The sequence below is a fragment of the Channa argus genome, chromosome 4, assembly GCF_033026475.1.
Source record: "Channa argus isolate prfri chromosome 4, Channa argus male v1.0, whole genome shotgun sequence".
NCBI lineage: Eukaryota > Metazoa > Chordata > Actinopteri > Anabantiformes > Channidae > Channa > Channa argus.
In genome coordinates, this window is record NC_090200.1 from 16,671,410 (window position 1) to 16,691,832 (window position 20,423).

The 20,423-nt window shown below is 40.9% G+C and overlaps 1 protein-coding gene across 1 annotated transcript; it reads left to right on the forward strand.

Annotated features, from left to right (window-relative positions):
* Positions 1-2,201: 2,201 nt before the first annotated feature.
* On the forward strand, positions 2,202-19,334 carry hgfb (hepatocyte growth factor b). Its single transcript, XM_067502412.1, has 18 exons — positions 2,202-2,480; positions 3,796-3,949; positions 4,259-4,371; positions 4,969-5,083; positions 6,787-6,935; positions 8,384-8,504; positions 9,467-9,585; positions 11,220-11,385; positions 11,464-11,597; positions 12,475-12,568; positions 13,757-13,887; positions 14,567-14,596; positions 15,385-15,490; positions 15,894-15,968; positions 16,245-16,391; positions 16,503-16,609; positions 16,944-17,086; positions 17,611-19,334. The coding sequence occupies exons 1-18, from the start codon at positions 2,432-2,434 to the stop codon at positions 17,788-17,790; spliced, it is 2,133 nt and encodes a 710-aa protein (XP_067358513.1). The 5' UTR covers positions 2,202-2,431; the 3' UTR covers positions 17,791-19,334.
* The last annotated feature ends 1,089 nt before the right edge of the window (positions 19,335-20,423 follow it).

Genomic DNA, 20,423 nt, shown 5'->3' on the forward strand with positions numbered 1-20,423 from the left:
TTGTTTGAAGGGGGGATCTCTTGACACAGTATCTGTGTTTACAGCATCGAAGCCCACCAGTGTCATCACTAACCCCAACACACACAGTCACACAACCACTAAATGTCTTTCTTTTCTCGTTACGCACCTGCGATACCTCCAGCCTGTACTTTGACACTTCCTTTCCACTCTCCTTATCTGTCCTTTCTCAGTCAAAATATCTCACTGCCTCCCCCTCTCTACTCCTGTTGTCCTGTCTTTTGATTTTCCATTTGACACCATGTCTTGCACATAAGGTCATATGGATGGAAACTGGAAGAGAGGCTGGAACGATTAGAGGTCACAGTGAGGTCCAACTAATTTGCAGCAGATGAAACCTTGCATACAGTACATGAACATGCATTCACAGAGAAATAAAAGCCCACAACACTAGTCACACAGTGCAAAAAAAAACTTCCGCACAAATCTGCGGGAAGTCTAATAATACTCCACACACTCCACAAATAAGCAGCCTTGTTTTGTAGCTCCCTGTTATAGTTTTTTACACTTTTTTTCCCACTTTGCATCAACACTCTCTGAGTATCAACTTCTTCATTCCCACTATCATCTCCATCTCCCACTGTACTTCCTGCCTCCATTACCAGCTGCAGGAAGATATGGAGTTTCTGGCAATAACCAAGCACAGATGTGAGGAGTCTTGGATAGTGACGGCACTCATATGAGCAAGGCGGTGGGCTACTGGGTCTCTCTAATTTCCATTTTCTAGCAGAATTTGTGGCTTTCAGACGCAGTGAAAACACCCACTGGATTCTTGCTAGGGGAGTCAGTAATGAGATTGTAGCGATGGGGGCTTTTGGTCACAAGACCATACTGGTGAAGGTTATCCAGTCATCTGCAGCTTGTTCTCGCCAAAGTGTACGTGAGGAAATGGCAGAAGAAAAACAGTCTGATTACATGTTTGCCTTCAAAAGACAGGAATATGTGCTCTTGTTTCCTGTATTTGTGGATGAAGGAAGGAAAAGAAAAATAGAAACAAGAAGACATGTGTGCTGCTCCAGTGAAAGTATCTGACTCATGGCTGATTGTTTATTATTGCGAATGATTCTGTGGTCCTCTCAGGAAGCCACGGGAGCATTACTCATTGAACCAGAGAGAAGATAGAGATGGAGTGAGTCTCCTCCTACGTATTTATTCATCTATTGCTCTGTGTTGTTTTGGGCACATGGTAAAAGTTTTAAGAAAATACTGGGGATCTGCACAACACAGTAAAGATCAATCTGCACTAACTGCTGAGATCACTGGAGGACAGGAATGCTGCCATCAGAGATGTTTAGAAAAACGCTAAGGCCAGCTAAGTGTCACATCTCCTATCTCATGCTGTCATCGCTGGAGATAGAGATGACACTCAAAAGATGGATTGATGCTGTCCTCAGCTCAGCCACCTTCACCCACCGAGTAACTTCATCTCTTATCCTAAGGGGGGGGGACACCCCACACCCTCCTATGTTCTCTTTACATCCCCTACTGAGTTTCCCATCCTTGACAAGTAGCTGCCAATATCTGTTTCATTTAGCACATCATGCCGCTCGGTGAAAAAACGCAGGTGGATGATTGAGTGGGATGCTGCTGAGTGACAGCACAGAAGGATGGACACAACATCTGATGAAAAAAATAATTTAATATTGATTTAATTTTCCCACAGGGATGTACATGTATGACTCAGTCAGACAAGAGCATTATTGTATCTATCGTAGCCTCAGTGTAATTTTATTTTTTTTTTACTTTAGTTGAAGTATTAAGTTTTTAGTCAAGCTTTATTTATGATGCCTGAAGGTCACTTGACTGGAGAAATGAATACTCCACAGATTGGAGCGTGTGGATGCTTTTCACATCTTTATACTGTGCACTGAATTTCTTCTTAAGGGGAGACAATATTTATTTTTTATATTTTAATAGCAGCTCATTTAGGAGTTTTATCATAAAGGAGGGGAGACACAGGGACACTAGGGATAAATTTAAACAAGCAAAACGACAGAAAGTAATTTGTATATGTAATTATACCAAGAGGTCTGAACACATACCCACACACACACAGAAACACACACACACATTCACAGTGAGATCACCTTCTCTTACCGAAATTGATTTTAACGTTCTTATGTTTTGTGTGTGATATCCAGGCCAATAAAAGACAACAAGAGCAAGAGACACAAACAGAGTGAGAAGGAGATAACAGAAGGGGAGCGGGAGAGAGAGAGAGGGAGACAGATAAAGCCATATTTACGCACAGCAAGAGAGGGAGGGAGGGAGGCGAGGAAGTACTTTAGAAAGGAGACGCATCATCTGTGCAGTGGTGGAAGCAACATCTCCTGGTTGCAGTCAGACAGCAGAGCGAGCAGCATTTCCACTTTGTTTCTGTTGTTTGTGTCTGTTGTTCTTTTTTGACGGGACGATGTGGATTTACACGCTCGTTTGCGGACTCTTCCTTCTTTCATGTACCGGTAAGTTTGGCGAAAACTGTTGAGGACCGCTCAGACTGCTGCCTGTCGTGTGTCATTTGGCTGCAGCTGGTGCTCGAACCCACTGGTTTGCAGAACTATCAAACAGGAGAGAAGAAAATGCTTTGTTATCTAATAAAACTTGAATGTCTTCTTAGGCCTAATATCTCCACCGTAGATTATGCATTGTAGCCTAAAGTCGGTTTTGCATCTAATCCTAACACGATAATGTAGTTGAAGTTTATACTTGGCGACAGAGGACAGTAAGAAGGACCGTCCCAGGCCGTCCATCAAGAAAGAGGCAGCTCTTGGACGGAGATGAAAACGATGCTGTTGCCAGTACCGAGGATCCAGCAGGGGCTCCTCAATCTTAACTCTTGCTGTCATTTGCAACCGCGCCGCGCCAGAGCGCATTTTACCCCGCACAGTCAGAGGTTGTCCGTGCGCATCCTGGGTACAGCGGTTCTGGGATGAAGTGATTAGAGTGTTTTGTCCCATAAAGTGACTCGTATTAAATTCTAATTTTTTATTTTTGCTCCTCGGCACTCAAGTGAAGGATCGGTCAAACACGGTGTCTCTGGTCCTCAGCGACCTCAAGTTGCGCACAGACAAGCACACCCATGCACATGCACACGTGCGCAAGCGCGCGCACACACACACAGACACACACACACACATATCAAAATAATGAATGCGACCCAAAATGTGATCCAAAAATCAGCAGTCTATCAGAAAGCAGAAAGACCGCATTGTTAGGGTTTAACTGCTCTGATAAAATCGTGGACAGTCAAAATGAGTGGGAGGAGGAAGCGAAAGTAAGAGGTGGCATTAGTTTTCTTTCTAAAACTGGCACTGTGAGTTGGCAGAGATCCTGCCAACAAGCGAAGCAACAAACAGGCACAGGCCTGTCTCTGGTGTGTGTGTGTGTGTGTGTGTGTCAGCTTTAGTTTTAGTGCGGACAGTGATAAATGTCTGGGCATCCTATTAGGTCCTGCAGATTAATAACAGTTAAACCACTAATGCAATGCTGTTGCCCAGTGTTCTAAGTCTGGTTGGGCTTAAAGCAGATCATGCACAGCGCCCATAATTTTACAGAGAATGGGTGACTTGTGTATATGGTTAATAATAACATTATTAAAAATAATAACTGTACCGTCATCGAAAACATACAAACCTTGTGATGGCAAAGTAGACATAAAGGATTGTTTGGCTTGATTTGTTTTTGTCTTGACGAATGTTGCAATCTCATTTTTACAGTAAATGTAGATACTAAATAAAATATAAACATTCAATGGCATTTTATGTTCCTATGTCTCAGAGAGCAGACGAAATGCACTTCAGGATTACCAGAAGACTGACTGCATCCGACTGGTGTCACCTGATTCCTCCCACCTGACCAAAAGCAGGAAGCTGAGCTTGGCCAGGTGTGCCAAATCCTGCAGCCGTAACAAAAGACTCTCATTCACCTGCAGGTATGTCTGCCCTTCCAGCATTAGCAGAGTGTGTAGTAACATGGTAAAATTGCTCTTGCAGTATAAAACGCTGTCAATACAGTGTGTAAACTGATGTGTAACGTGATGGTTTGTCAGATTCCTTAATTGTGCTTTTTGAAATATAGAATAAACAGTTGTATGTCAGCTCAGGTCTCAGGTCAGGTCTGCTAAGTGCTTTACATATTTGTATGCTCAACTGCGGTGTTAATTGCTTTTACTTCAAGAGGCTTAAGAAAATTGACCACTCCATGCTTGTTCTCTCTAAATCCTGTGCTCCATATTCTCCAGAGCATTCCTCTATGATCATCAAAACAGGAAATGCCAATGGCTGTCGTTCGACAATAACTCACACGGAGTTGAAAGCCAACAGGACTTCAACTACCAACTCTATCAAAAGAAAGGTGCTCTCAGCTCTTCCACCTTTTCTCTCTACCAGCTGATACTGAAGTCAGTCGTGTGCCATGCTGCCCCCATATCACCCAGTCAGAAAATAAAAAGCATCTGCAGAGTTTTACCTCCTATAAGCAGTAGACACTATAAACTCCTGTTAGCTTTACGATTCAGAGAATTTAAATTCTGTAAATACTGCTTTTCCCAAAGTGATTTTAGATTCATAATGGATGCAATCTTCAAGAGGAAGACAAGGAAGGGTAGGGACCTTTTGTTGTGTTTATGGTGTAACAGCACATTATCGTTCATTTTCTGTCATTAAGTGGTGTTCATGTAGATGATGGAAAACCCCACCACATGTGACTCTGACTAACCACAACAGTGAACATGCAAGCTGCGTAGCCTATTTTCCTGAGTCCAAATGTTTTGCAGAAGATTAGGAAAACAGATTTGGCTTTTGGCACCATTGCATCCTTGTTAAGCTCAGTATTATAGCAGAACATCTTCTTCGGTCTGTTTTCTCCATCACCCATACTGTCTATACACAGTGTCTGCTCTGCTCTCAAGTTGTTGGCTTGTCCCTGATTTTCTCTCTTTGTCTCTCCCAGACTATGTCAGAGAGTGCATTGTGGGTACCGGTCAAAGCTACAGGGGGCGAAGGTCGGTGACAGTGAGTGGAATCCTGTGCCAGGCCTGGGCCTCCCCCTTTCCCCATGAACACAAGTAAGAATGAGACGAGCTTTTCACCACAACGTCAAACAAGATTGTACTAAAGCTGCTTCCTAATGTTGGTGTTGGCCTGTTAGTGGTGCAATTAGCCAGTAGCTAGAGGCTAGTCTCTATATGTGTATATGCATATAATTTATTAGGGGTTGATTAGGCTCCTGGGAGCAGTCATTTATCAGAACTGACCTCACTGTAGCACTTTACAGATTCACTGATCATTTCCTGCTGTGGCCAACTGTTTATAGGCCTTTGTGTGTGTTCGTGTGCGCCAATGTGTGTATGCGTTTTACTAGAATTAGGATCATATCTAATATGCAACCTTGGGTTAAGTTCTAGGCACATCTCTGTGCCAAAGCTGAAGATCGCTGCTCAAAATGCTGGGAAATTTTTGGATACAGTGTAGCATGTAGTTCAAGAGAGAAATTAAAACCAAATTAAAACAAAACATGCATGTCAAAGTATTTATTTATTTAAAGTGAAATTAAGAAACCTCTTTAGTAATTGCCTCCAAAAATGTCTTAACAATGTGTTTAGTCTCCTGCAGTCACTGTAGATTTAGTTTGTCTGCACTATAGTCATCAGAAAATGTGGAACCTAACGTACAAACTTATATTACCAATTAATATTTTACAGTATCATTTCCTTTCCCATCATCTTTGTTAAAATTTCCAATTTGTTGTGTTCTAAAGTGGCTATGTTTACAGCGTAAGTTTTGGGATAGTGTAGAATAAAACTGAGGAAGACTTTATTATTATTAATAATTCTATAATTACTTTTAATTATAATAACTGATAATCATCAGAGACCCTTACACATAGAGCTTTATTTTCATTGAACCACGTGCTACCCTCTTCCATCTCCACTCCTCAGAGGCATTAAATAACTCTGAAAGGTAAGTTGTTCCTGCAGCCGTCAAATCAAAGAAGGGCAGCGTGCGTTTGTACCTCAAGTGAACCTGCTTATCAGACTGCTATTAATGTCTCTGTAGATCCGGTAATTAAACCCAGACATATTGTAGTGTTCATTTTACTGGCATGGCAAACGCGCACACATACACACACACACACACACACACACACACACACACACACAAAGCAAATAGCCTTTTTATCAGTGAAAGGTCCTCCTCCATTTTGATTGCCCTGTAAATGCCTTCTCATTTCTGTGCCTGTCATTACCCACCCCACTGAGAGACTCCTTCAGAACTTTATCTTTTCATCATGAAGTAAAAAAAAAAAACCCAAAAACAGTGTGACTCAAAACTACACTGTCCATCATTGCAGCCAGTGACCACAGCCATGTGCTGGCCTGATGTAGAAGATATGAGTCATCCGTCAGCATGTTTATAGAATATTCAGAACCTGCCTCATGGAAAACTAACATTGCTTTTATATATTAATGTGTGTCTCTCATTAACAACAGTTTGTCACGAATGATTTGATCCTTTAGCACTGCCATCAATCACTTTTACACTTGTTAATATTTACCGGTCATGTTTACAGGCAGGTTTCAGTCAATTAGGCAGCAGCACTCTCATAAATCTGTAAAGGATTTGTCATTCTGTCAAGAGATAACAGGGACAGCAGAAACTGTGGCCTTGGGTGTTTTTGAAAAGAAATTGCTGTGTCTGCTAGCTGAACTTTTTGGCAGCCGGACTTGGTACATGTCTGTTTGTGTAACTTAAGCTCTGCTTCTGGCAGATTCATGTCTAAGAGGTTCAGAAAGAAGGACCTAAGGGAAAACTACTGCCGCAACCCAGACAACTCCACCGTTGGCCCATGGTGCTTTACCACTGACCCCCGGCCACACTTCAGGCACCAGGGGTGTGGCATACCACAGTGTTCACAGGGTAGGCTACACACACACACACACACACACACACACACACACACACACACGCACACGCACACGCACACGCACACGCACACACACACACACACACACAAACAAAATATTTCTGTATGCACCTGAGTGGTCATTCATCTTAAGATAATGCCCATTGCACATTGCAAATTCCCTGACCAACTGAGGCTTGATCGTCTGAAATATGCTGTAGCAAATTATAGAATCACATAGCGCCCTGGACTTAGGCATGCAGGCTCTAATTTTGCCCTACTCCACATCCGTGTGTGTGTTGGTGGCTGCACAGGTTTTCTTTATTCACTGAGGCCAGCTGCAGCCATTTCTAGGTGTGTGGTTCAGGTTATGGTGTCTTCTTTCATTCCATGAAGTTCAAGTTTTGTAAATGTTTAAACCTAAAGACGCTGTGGTTGGAATGCAAAAGCCTTTTAGTCCACCTGTCATTTCCAATAAATGAATTGTTAGCTATTTCATCTGACCCTCTGGTACACATAGAAGGAAACCACAGACATTAATTTAGGGATTTGGATAAATAAAACTCTGATATTTGTGGAGTCACGGAGATAGAACAGCACTTTCCCACCGGTGTTTCAGCCCCTTTGTTAGATCACACAATATCACTGATGCGGCCGTCTCCCCGAAGAAGGATGATAATGACCTCTGTTTTCTAATCCCTTGAAATTCATGCTGGCAGCGGGGTTGTTTCCTCTGCTTGCATGACACTGGATCACGTTAATGAAGAACCAGGCTGCGGTTCAAAAGACAGGATGGGAATCCTTTATGCTCTCCAGTTCACAGATGGTGTCCCTCTGGGTTATCACAACTTTTGCAACAGAGATTTTCTACTGTGACCGAAAGCCTGTGTTTATTCAGAAGTGAAAAAACAAATGACTGCAAGGTTTCTCCAGAAATTAACTGGTAATAGCAAATAGGAAAGGAAAAATAGGAAACACAAAGAGACACGCAAACATGATGTGCACAGACACACTTACGCATGCAGACAGTGGTGTAAAACGTGCTCTGTCATGGCAGCAGTGGACTCATAAACATCTGTTTCTGTTCTGCATCCTCTGCGTTGTTTACACTCTTTACTACTCACCACTTCTCTACGTCAGAGTTTCTCACCTTTATTAGTGCAACGCACCATGGTCTACTATGCATTAAGCATACAGTGATGCCTGTTAGAGATTTAATAAGTATTTATAAAGAATGTTATTGCAAAATGTTGCACAACCAATTTGCTGCATACAAGCATGATCCATTACAATAATGATTTATTCTATTCTTTCAATTAATTGCTTGGAATGTTGTTGCAAAGTCACCAATCACAGCAAAAGAGGGGATGCTCTTGCAAATCCCTCTGCTGATAGCTTGTTTGTGTATTTCTTTAAGCTGTTTGATTTCTGTGTTTGTGATGTGGGTGTCATTGCCCCATAGTGGAATGTATGAGCTGTAATGGAGAAGATTACAGAGGACCCATGGACCACACAGAGAATGGAAAGGAATGTCAGCGCTGGGACCTAGATGAACCACAGAAACACCTGTACCACCCCAAGAGGTGACACATATTCGAACAAACTCACACATACAGTACAAACAGGGATCTGCATCACTCTAAATTGTGGATGCTTAATCTCACCCACATGGTTACATACTGTATAATGTATAAAGTAAAAAGCAAATACCTTATGTAATAAAACCTATACAATCTGGAGTTGGCCAGTGCCCCCATCCCTAATGAAATCACAATCTTCCGTAATTGTGTGTCTTTAATGTTGTACTCCAGCTCTGTGCTGGGAAAACTCTTCATTTCAACTTAATTGTTTCAAATTCCTTTAAGCTTTCAGTAGATTATAAAGCAGACACGTCCAGTCATGAAATAAGCTTACACTTATGTTAGGAAGGCCATATACTTTGGTGTGTATTAGCATTCTTTAAGCTGTGTGCGTGTGTGTCTGTGTGCGTGTGTGTGTCTGTGTGTATTCGTGAATCAATTATGTGTGTCTACGTTAAGAGAGTGTTCCAGCTAAACTCGGATGGCAGGTGGTCTGGATTAGTGGGACCTCGTTAACACATCCTTAATCATCCCAATGTTTTTGTAAACGAGGCCCCAGACTCCTCATAGCGCTAATGTAATGAGATGGTCCCACAGCCTGATACTGCAGGCCTGGAGGCTGCATGCCTGGAGGGATGTGGGACGACTTAGTGTAGAACACCTGTGGTGGTGCAGCTTATTATCTTCTTCACTCCCCTAAGCTCTGAACAGATTCACAGATGGAGTCCTTGTACCATTCCAGTGCTATGGTGAATTGTCCATCCACTTTTGCTCTGTAGTAATAAAGATTCAGTAGGTAAATTGGAACACAATTCTGTTTTCAAGTACCACTGGACTTTCAGAATGTTGGAACAATTACTGTTATTTAACATGACATCAGCGTGATACGTATTTCTGCTATGGTTTTTATTCTTGTATAGCCTTTGACCATACACTCAGGTTGCTGTACTGCTTTTTTATATAAGGTATCCTGACAAGGGCTTGGATGATAACTACTGTAGGAACCCAGACGGACGCCACAGACCCTGGTGTTTTACAACAGATCCAAACACACCCTGGGAGTACTGCAACATCAAAGTTTGTGGTAAGCATGAAAGCATGTTTGTTTGTGTGTGGTTAAATGCATTAGGATTTGTCATGCATGTTAATTGAAAATATATGCGTCTCTGCGTGGGTGTGTTTGTGTTGTGTATAGACCCGTCAAGTGTGACTGACTGCACCAAAATTTACAACTTCCTGTACCTTTCATTTTACAACTCCTCTCCCTCTCATTGGTGGATACAGACTTCCCCTCTTAGATCTGGCTCTCTGTTATGTCTTCTCTAATAGCCAGAATGTTTATTTTTCCACTATGCTACTCGCCTGCTGTTTATTGTTCTATGCCAGCTCTTAACGTGTGGTGGTCAAACTACACAGGGCTCAGTTACTGCTCCACATGTGCCTCCATACAGACACGACACCTAGGCCTTATACACTACAAGCAGATCGCTTTCATTGCACCCCATACTCTCATACACATGATGTGACTGATGTGGAAGAGCTCCAGTAGATGCATGTGTCAAATCGTGTGTCTGGTTTTGTGGGTCTATACTTTATTCTCTTAGTTGACCCTACAATCTCTGACGAGTCACTGAGACACCCTCTGTGGTCCTCAAGAACATAAAACAGATACAGCAATTATGTTATTGTTGGGCTCAGCTTCTCTTGAGTCTGTCACTGGCCTGTTTGCCTGCTAGAATCATCAGCACTACTGGCACTGTGTTTACTAGATGGCAGTTCTCCATGTGGAGCCAGTGATTCACTGCCCCCTCCCACCCCTCTACTCACTCCTTCCCTCCCTCTGTCTCACTCTCTGTCTTTCTCTCTCTGATATGGGAGTTTGCTGGGAACAGACCAAGTTTATGACCCAGTTAGTCTTAATCAAAACAAGGCACAGAAGAGGGAGCAAGACACTGAAAGACAAAGTGTTCTTTGTCATGGCCTGTTCTTTTGTTTACTCTCACAACCAGTGCATATCTATTTTTAGACATATTGTATGGGCAGAAAATGTCTGTTATAAAGTCTTGAAGATCTGTGGCTTTACATATTGTTGAATGCAACCACACACAATGGTCAGGGTAATGAACTTGTGCGTAATGAGCCATCTTTCTATTAAGACAAGTAGAGCAGCTAAGTTTCGCTGCCTTGTTGTGTAATTTTGGCCACATTAGCCTCACAATACTGTAGGTCTTCTACACCCACAGAGGGACCTATTCTGTGTTTTCATCATGGCAAATAAACTGTCACACTGAATAATTCCTCAGTGCTAATGATTTTATTAGAGTTTATTCTTTTTGCTACATTTACTACCTTAATTATAACCACATAAAGGGAAATATTTGCAATTCTTACATCAACACTTCAAGACCTGAGGGGCTGGACTTAACTTTGTAGGGTAATTGATTTAGCTGTCATTCCTGATCGGAGTGAATTGTCTGTTATAGTTGAGAGGATTTGGGGAAGTTGAAAGATAAAATTCTGCATTGTGTGACACAACTTTTATATCATACGTGAGCTGGAGAAAAAAAAAAACATCTCTATGCTTAACTACAATCCCAGAATGTCCAGAACATTAACTAGCTTAGCTGTATACTGGTTAACACAGTAAAACTATATCAGCATTGATGGAACATAATATGTCACCTTGATCAACCTCACCAACCCTTTGCTGTTTCACAGAAACACCTCCCAAAAGGAATGAAGTGGAAACAACAGAATGCTACCAGGGCAAAGGAGAGGGCTACAGGGGGACGGTAGACATGACACCCACTGGATTCATCTGCCAACGCTGGGACTCACAGTATCCTCATAACCACACATTCCTACCTCAAGCCTACCCCTGCAAGTGAGTCAGACACTGACATAAAACAGCTATCACTTATATTTGAGAACATAACTGAGGTACTTTCTCTGTGTTTTCCAGGGACCTGAAAGAAAACTACTGTCGGAATCCAGATGGCCAAGAATTCCCCTGGTGTTTCACTATGGACCCGAGAGTACCCAAAATGTTCTGCACCAACATCCCTCAGTGCGGCACCCAAAACAAGCCTGTCAGCGGTAAGAGTCTCAACAGCTTTATTTGACACTCAAAACAGAAATTGCAAAGCCGATTTTCTGTATATCCGGAGCAGCATTTTCAGAAGCAGCATCTGCATTTTCATATTTTGTAGACCATGGAGTTCACAGGGATCGCACATATTGGTCTATAACCACATTTGCTCTGTCCCTGTGGAAAACTGTAGCCCTATAGGACTGTGGGAAGGACTGTCCACCAAGCCTCACATAAACGAAATCTGACAGCAGCTCAGGACTGTCAGGTCTCACTGGACAGTGAAAGATGGAATAGAGGGGAATAAAGCTGGGTGGGAATCTTTCTGGGGCAACAAGAGATTTAGAAATAAAACAAGTAGATCTATGGTTGAGTACACAAATTCAACTGTACCAAAGTATCTTGGGGATACTTCTTTGAGGTTTTGGTCTTGGGATTATAAACCCTCTCTGAGGTTGTGTTGCAGTCTAGCCGGGGGGCTAAATACATTCTTATATAGAAATGAGATACAGTTTGACAGGCAGCTTTTAAAATCAAATTTATAAGTCATGTTTTTCTGCCATCATTGTGGATAAATTGTTTGTATCTCTAGCTCAGCATCTTTTGATCCAGCCACGACCATCAAAAGTTATGACTAAAATATTAAATAAAATATTACATATTTTGTATATGTTTTTTCTTACCGACTGGTCCATACTTTTTTGTTGTACAATAATATTGCATTTCAAAGAATGCAAAAAAGATTATTGTGGTGATGCAAGTTTATAGAAACTTTAGAACAACACTGAATTAAATTAAATTACTGCTGATTATAATTTTTTTTCCAAGTTGTTTTTGTTTCTATAGACATGGACCTAATTTTATTTTCTCTTATTTTTTCTCTAGACTGCTATCATGGCTTTGGAGAGAATTACCAAGGAGAGCAGTCAAGGACTAGATCAAACCTGATCTGTGCTCCATGGACAAACCACAGCAACAGGTCAGGCCATTTTTTTTTTTTTACTTAATAAGTTTCCCAAACTCCACTATGATGTACAAAACAGAAATGCACCATCAATAAGCCGCAGTGTCTCACTAAAAAAGAGGTCACAATGTCACACAGCCTACAAGAGTCTAACAAAGTGTAGAGTTTTTTTAAAGAGCTCTATGGGATCAGCGCAAACCACTGAAGATGAGCAGGAAACATGTAAATTTTATGGGTTTCAACGCAAGAAAAAATTCTTGAGAGGTTAACTCTGTGTGATACAAGCTTGTGCATGTCAGCTTCAGAGTGCGGCAGAATGTACTTGTGTTTTTCAAGAAACATGTGTGTGAACCTGAGATGTGGTGGTTAGTGAAGGTAGGTGCCCTCTTGACCTCTAGTTAAGTCTTATTGTTGTTAGCAGTTCAAGTCAGGCCTCTTGATTCTCAGAGGAGAAACCGGCTCCTGCGGGTGCCGTGACTGGGCTCTAAAGCATCTCCTAATAGCTACAAGTGTTTCCCTGAAGATGACCTAACTCAGCAGGAATGACTGCCAATGATAACTTGGCTGGGGGATATACACTTCACTCCTCACCTTTGACCCCAAATCCCTCCTTTGTAAGAATACTTCAAAGCCAATCAGCTCCACCGCTCAGCTCCTGCCCAAGGGGAAAAAGTCAGGGCTGGGGAGTCACAGTTAGAGCTGGCTGTTATGCTGGCTGTTAGAAGTACAAGATACACAAACACGCATTTGAAAATATGTATCGTTCTGATTTGTCTTGCTTTTCTCTCAAAATTCCCCACCTTATCGATCAAGGATTTAGTGTGGGAAAGAATTTTGTTTGTGGTTTTCAAAATCTTACGCAAATGCACTTGTGTGGGATATGACTGCATCAGCATATATTAAACATGTGAGTGTAGGTGGGTGCGTGCTGTCTCAGTGAGTAATTCCTTCACAGATGACCTTCTTATCTTGTCTGGGAGAAGGGAGCCTACACAGCTGTGTCGTTTGACTGTCCAGATCCTATCCATCTAAATTTGTTCAGGTCTTACTGATAGTTGTAAATCACCAGCAAATCCCTTTTCGCTTTTTGATGTACAGCTGAATTATTCGACTAAACAGGAATAAAAAAAATTGTATTTGGGGCTTACTGAGTGTTGATAAAGAAGTAACTTTTAGATCTTTTTTGTTTGTGTATTTGTCCAGTGGCGAGAGGGGCATGCTGATGGTTGGCCTCGAGGGAAACTACTGCAGAAACCCAGATAAAGATAAACATGGTCCCTGGTGCTATACCAACAACTCAGCCATTCCTTGGGACTACTGCAATGTAAAACCATGTGAGTGCATGGATGTACTGTATGCAGATCTTCACAGATACACATCCCGACACACAGAGAAAAAGCCAGTGATACGGTTTGTCATACTCACCGAATTAAGCTCGTGATAGTGTAGACTTGGTTACAGTGTGGTTGTGTTTTGCTCATAGTACGCACAAATACACACGCGTGCGCACACAAACACTTTGTTTGCAGTGTGTAGATCTGTCTACACTTGCATGTTAGTGTGTGTCAGAAGAGATTTACAACTCATCAGGAAGGAGAGAAGAGGGTTCTTTCTAATGATTTCCACATGGACCAAAAGCCAGAGGCATCATGAATGTGTGTGTGTGTTTTTGCGTTAGCCTGTCTTCTATCATGATTCTTTTACAGTGTCATTGTTTATACATCAAAACCATGCAGCTATGCATAGAGGTTCTGGCTCATAAAAATCGGTTTTATACCAATAAATTGCTTTGTATCCAGATAACAAATCTATACTATTTACCTTACTAACTTAACTAATCTCAAGCTGGAATACACACACACAACCCCCCCAAATTAAAACAAATGCCATGTCTTGATAAATGAAAGGGCCAACGCTGTATTGCCACCGTAAAATTTACACCACTGTGTGAGGTTGCCTCTTATCTTGTATCAGTTAATACTCCCTGATCCCTTGTTTGTCTCCTCTCTGCAGGTGATACTTCACAGAACACTATTCCAATGGGTGAGTGTCTCTGACAGCTCGTCTGTCTGTTTGCAAGTGGGCCGCCGATTTGTATTTGATAGCCTGCAAGGCAATTAATTGTGCTTCTAGTGGTTTCAGAACCTGATGAATTTAAATTCAAGAAGAAAAATCTTTTAACATTAAAAAGAAAAAAAAAAGCCTGAGTAAAAGGTGATGCTATGCTGCACTGTGAAGGCTAATGGTAGAATGGCATAACTAATAATTATATCCATGTGACAATAAGTTAACAATGCAATTAACAGTCTTAATAAGTGCAGTTACAAAATGGAGGAAAATTGCATAATTAATTTGCTAGCAGTATGTTGCAAATTAAAATATTTTATGAGTAGCAGGATAGCAGGAAAACATGATTATCCAGGCACTTTTATGTTCAGCTATTATGGTACATGATGCAGGACATTACGCTGTCATGGTTGCATCTGTTTCTGTTAGTGTGTGTTGCCTGTTTGACTCATTCAAATGCAGACAACACCTTAATCTCCTATACATACAGTATAGAGTTCAAATGACCACCATGTGTTATGGTTATGGTTTATTATTATATTCAATAATTACCTTAACAAATGACCTCATCAGCATAACAGGTCTTGTTTCAGACATAATTATGATCGTGGAAGCTCATTAGGCGGTGCATGTGCCACTTGTATTCTGTGAGTGTCACCATTAAACAGCCACCAATATGTTACATTCAATTTATGTCTCATAAAATGTATATTACAAACATGAGCTAAATTAAAATATCAGTGTATGTGTTTCTGCGTTTCTAGGTGAGCTATCCTCTGTGGGGTGCTTTGTCCATAAGAGAACCAGGATTGTAGGAGGAGGTCCAGTGAGCATATCGGACGGCAGCTGGATGGTCAGCATACAAAAAGGGTACAGTGGTGCATTTAATATCCCACGTCTTTGCCTGCACCACTGACAAACAGTTGACCATCCTGCCCATACCACTTGTTTTCCAGGTTCAGATGTTGTTTTAGAGACCTGTCCAATACATTTGCTCATGAATAATTTTTATTTTATTTTTTTTGTATGGTTTCAGTTACCGTAATTTTTCAGCAACTCTAAAGAGAAACAAAATTCTTCTAATTACAAAACAAGTAACTCACCTGTTGTTGAAGCAATGACAATACATGTCATGTAATACATGCATCTCTATTTTAAGTTGTGCACAGCCCAGCACACAGTTTGCAACAAAGACACTATTGGAGCCTTTATAATTCTTGCCTACTGACTTAGATTGGTACTTTATCTATCATTTGTGCTTTTTGCTCTCCAGGTCAGAGCACTGGTGTGGAGGTTCACTAATACGAGAGGAGTGGGTCCTCACTGACAGACAGTGCTTTTCCTCATGGTAACTTCATTGCTTTTTGTCGGTTAATTTTTCTTTTCTGTTGCTTGAACCTTGAACTGTCAGCACATTTTATTTTTATATATATATATATGTATATGTATATGTGTGTGTGTGTGTGTATGTGTATGTATATGTATGTATATGTATGTATGTCTTGCTATATTTAGGCATTACTGACACTAATAAATTGCTGACCTGAACAGTCGGACCAAACCGATTAGTAGAGACAAATACATGCTGAATTGTTTATAAAGCATCAACTCTTTTGCCGTGTAGTGTTCCTGACCTCAGACAGTACCGGGTGTGGCTGGGAGTCTCTGATACTCGTGACACTCATGACTGGTCCAAGGGACAAGAAGTCAGCATATCTCATGTAATATGTGGTCCTGAGGGTTCCAGCCTAGCCCTCATCAGGCTATCTAAGTGAGTGCTTGGGAAAAATAAGTGTCCGTTTGTGTGTGTGTTTGTGTTTTCATGAGAGAGAGGGAGATGTTGATCCTGTTTTATTTTTACGTGTTCATCACATTTGTCCAGGCCAGCCCTTCCAGCAGACAACGTCCACACGATTCAGTTGCCTGTGGCCGGGTGTTCCATCCCAGAGGGAACAATATGTAAAATGTATGGATGGGGTGAAACCAAAGGTACTGATATTCTGGTCCTGAAGTCTCCGAGGCTTCCAATATATTTCACTTACATTAATTGTTTTCCCGAAGCAGTCCTGTAGGATTATTCTCTATTTTTATTTTTTAAAAAGGTGAAGTTCAATATTGTAACTTGTATAATAATAATTGTTTACTGTTTAGGCCATATGTTTCTCAGGCCTGATATACTGTAAAGACCATGGAAGGCTGATATTGTTTATGATATTGTTTCTAAAATATGCTTCGACATTTTTAGAAACCCTCAATCAATATAATAAAGCACTAGATATTATAATATTTAGTGTATTTATAATAAGACTTTTAACTCTTCAAGGCACTGGCCATGACGACATCCTAAAGGCAGTCGACTTGCCCATTGTCAGCAATGAGAGGTGTAGGGAGATGCACAGAGGGAGCATCCACATCACCAACAGCAAGATCTGTGCAGGAGGCAAGAGGAATGAAGGAGTGTGTGAGGTAAACTGTTACTTGTAATTATTTCCCTAGTGAGGTGTTTTACCACGTAACTGTTTCAGTGATCACAAGTAAAACCCTGTGCAAGAATTCATTAAGCAAGTTCAGTTTGTGTTGGTAAACCAGAGCAAGCCTCTTTTACACATTTGGAATAAAGTAACTGTTCGCTGTGTGAAATCATAAGGATATTAGTTCCTTGGTTGTACTTAGTGCTTTCAAATCTCAGATTGATCTAAATCTCAAACAAATGTTCTTTGAATCCGTAAGCTTAGTATTCAATCCATTGTAAATAGAGCAGCTGGGGACAGTTGCACCAAATTTCATCAGTGATCAAAGCCTTGGTTTTGTGGTTTCTAACATTAGAAAAGAGCTGTCCATGCTCACAATTACTGGTGGTAATGTCTGTCACTGAAATCCAAAAAGTGCATTTTGCTTTCATTTAACCCTGTCAAAAAAGCAAAGAGCGATGAGAACAACTTCATAACCACTGACGCAGAGAAATATGATTTCTATTTCTTCTTTTACAGAGGGATTATGGTGGCCCTCTTGTGTGCCAGGATGGCGAGATCAGGGTTATAGTTGGAGTGAGCATACATGGCAGAGGCTGTGCTCGGGCGAACCAGCCCAGCATCTTCATCAGTGTGCAGTACTACACACAGTGGATCTACAAGGTCTTCAAATATTATCCCAACCCACAAAACATCTAGAGACTCAACAGAGAATAAATAAAAACCAGGGACTAAATCCAGCCTAGAGCCTCTACTTCTGTAAATCCAACGGTTCCCTCAGGACACCTGTTTTCTATATTGTTCTTACCTACAGTTCACAGTCTACAGGTCAATAAGAAACTAACGTGAGAATGCCCTCTTGATATATGAATGGAAGAGGAAGCACTATCATGTAAGATTTAAACACATCATCACCAGATATCACACACTGACACTGAGACTCATTGGTGTTAATTCTGAAAAGGAAAAAAAGCTGCTGACACAACACACACATGAAATGTTACACAAGAAAATATCTACACATGCTGTACATGAAATTGCTGAAGCAGCTATTACTAAAAGAAGGGACTCAACAGAAGTTATTTATGACCGTAACAAAAGTGTCTTTGACTGAGTTGGGAGCAAATATTTTGTTTTCTGTCATTTTTTTTGTCATTTTCATTTAGTAGCAAATCCACTATAGTGGATATGTGTGTATGTGAATACTCTTGATTCCTGGCATTACTTGAATGTTTCAAAGACCAAAGTGCAGTGGTTCAGCAGCTCCCTCTGTAGAGTACATTAGTGGGCCACTTAGAAAACTGTCCAGTTATAGGGCAATGTTAAGGGAACTCTTAGCAAGCTCCATGCATCTCCGGGGGCTTAGATAAAGTGGTCCTTACTGTACATAGTATTTTAATGAGTGTATTTGTGACACTCTAAAGGTGATTTGGGTCTTATAGATCTATGACAATAGAGAATGAATGTTAGGCAGATAAGTTATGTACAGTGTTATCTATATTTCTTCTATGAGTCACGTTTCTGTGTCGTAAACACCAAAATAACCTCCATTTTTCTGTTTTGTAATATTAATATGAGATGCTCTAAGCATTTTGTGTAGATAAAAGGAATGTAAGGCTGGTCAGCCTTCATACTGTAGGATTTGGGAACATTAATATGTACACACAAGGTCTTCTCAAGACAATCTTCAATTTGTTTATTGATCGTCGGCATATGTGCATCTGTTTTTGTACGTGTGTGAGTGTGAGTGTGAGCTTGTTCAAGTTTGAGCCAGAGCTGAATGAGTTATCTTCTCGCCACATTTCAGCCTTGGCAGGCCGCCAATTCCAATCCACTTTGGATATTAATGTCACAAAGTCCGTCGCTTCAAACTGTTCCAATGCAAAGGAAGGGAAGATCTTTTTAACTGCCGTCTCTGTAACTGATGCTTCACAGAGATGACTGAATGGCTCTTGCAACAAATTAACACACTCTTTTAGTAGTGTAAATGATTACTTCATATTAGAACTACATTATGTTTTTATGAGAGTGACAGTGTGTGTGGATGTGTGCGCACTGAAAGATGCTGCAAGCTGCTATATCCTACAGGTTGTGCAGTACTGTCTTACATTCTCTGTATAATGTACATCCACTATCAATTTCATGGCATCGTAACCAATACTGTAGGCTAAATGTTAAACCAAATGCCGTTATTTTAGGGTTTTTTTGTTATATAAAATGTTTTATTAAATGCTTTTGTTTTATCTATGAGTTTCTTTTGCATTTCTTTCTTTAGATCTTTTAATTGAGAATTTTTTAGGTATGTAAATGTGTTTAGTGTCACTGTCTTACTTTCGTATGTCAAGGCTGTTGTGCTTCCCTGCCAGAAGATGGCACCACAGTAGCATACAGACTACATACAGTAGAAGTTATGGTAATCTTAAATCTCTCTGTCATTCACTCACACACATGCACACACACATCCACACGACTTGCATACCTACACTCTGCACCTATTTCAGCCTTGTACCTGCTCTTGATCAACTATTACAACAGAATGGCTGTATTTTGCTGTCATCATATTCAGATTTTGAAAGACTGAGTAAAAGATGGATATGAGAGGCATAAAAGCACGAGTGTGTGTGTGTGTCAGCTGGTGTGTGGGTGAGAAGCAGAGCGAGTGAAGGTGAAAGAGAGCAGGAGAGTGGGGACTGAGAGCTGGAGATTAAACGCTGAACCCATTGATGCTGTATTAAGGAACTTATGGAGCAAGCAGAAAATACACAGGGATCGACATTTTCTGTTGCAATGCCCTGTGTGTGCGGCGTGCTGATGCTGACACAACACACAGACACACACTAACATGAGCATTTTGTGATAACAGATACTGTAGAAGCATGAAAAGGAGATGAAGTGGAAGTGAAGTATGCTTTGCATTTGCAGGTCAGCTGGATGGACAGAAACACACACACACAAAGACAAAGAGAAAGAGAGGGAGAGAGCTTAACTTGACCCTGGCTCAGTGCACAATGAGATCAACAGCATACATAAGGCTAATGATCCAGAGAACATGGCTTGTGTCGAGGCTGTTTATGTTAGCGTGAAAGCAGTCTGTGTGTGTGTGTGTGTGTGTGTGCAAGAGCATGTTAGAAATAGAAAAGACTATAAAATGCACATTCACTTATGGCCCAGAGTCTGTCTTTGAGCGTAGCCTAATTGACCAATGTGGCATGGCATGTATGAATATGTTTAGTATTAAACAAGTAAATCTGGAATTTGTCTATCAAAGTAAAGTAAATACATATGTTACAACATGAGAATAAGATTTTCCAAAGAACAATGTTGTCTATGCA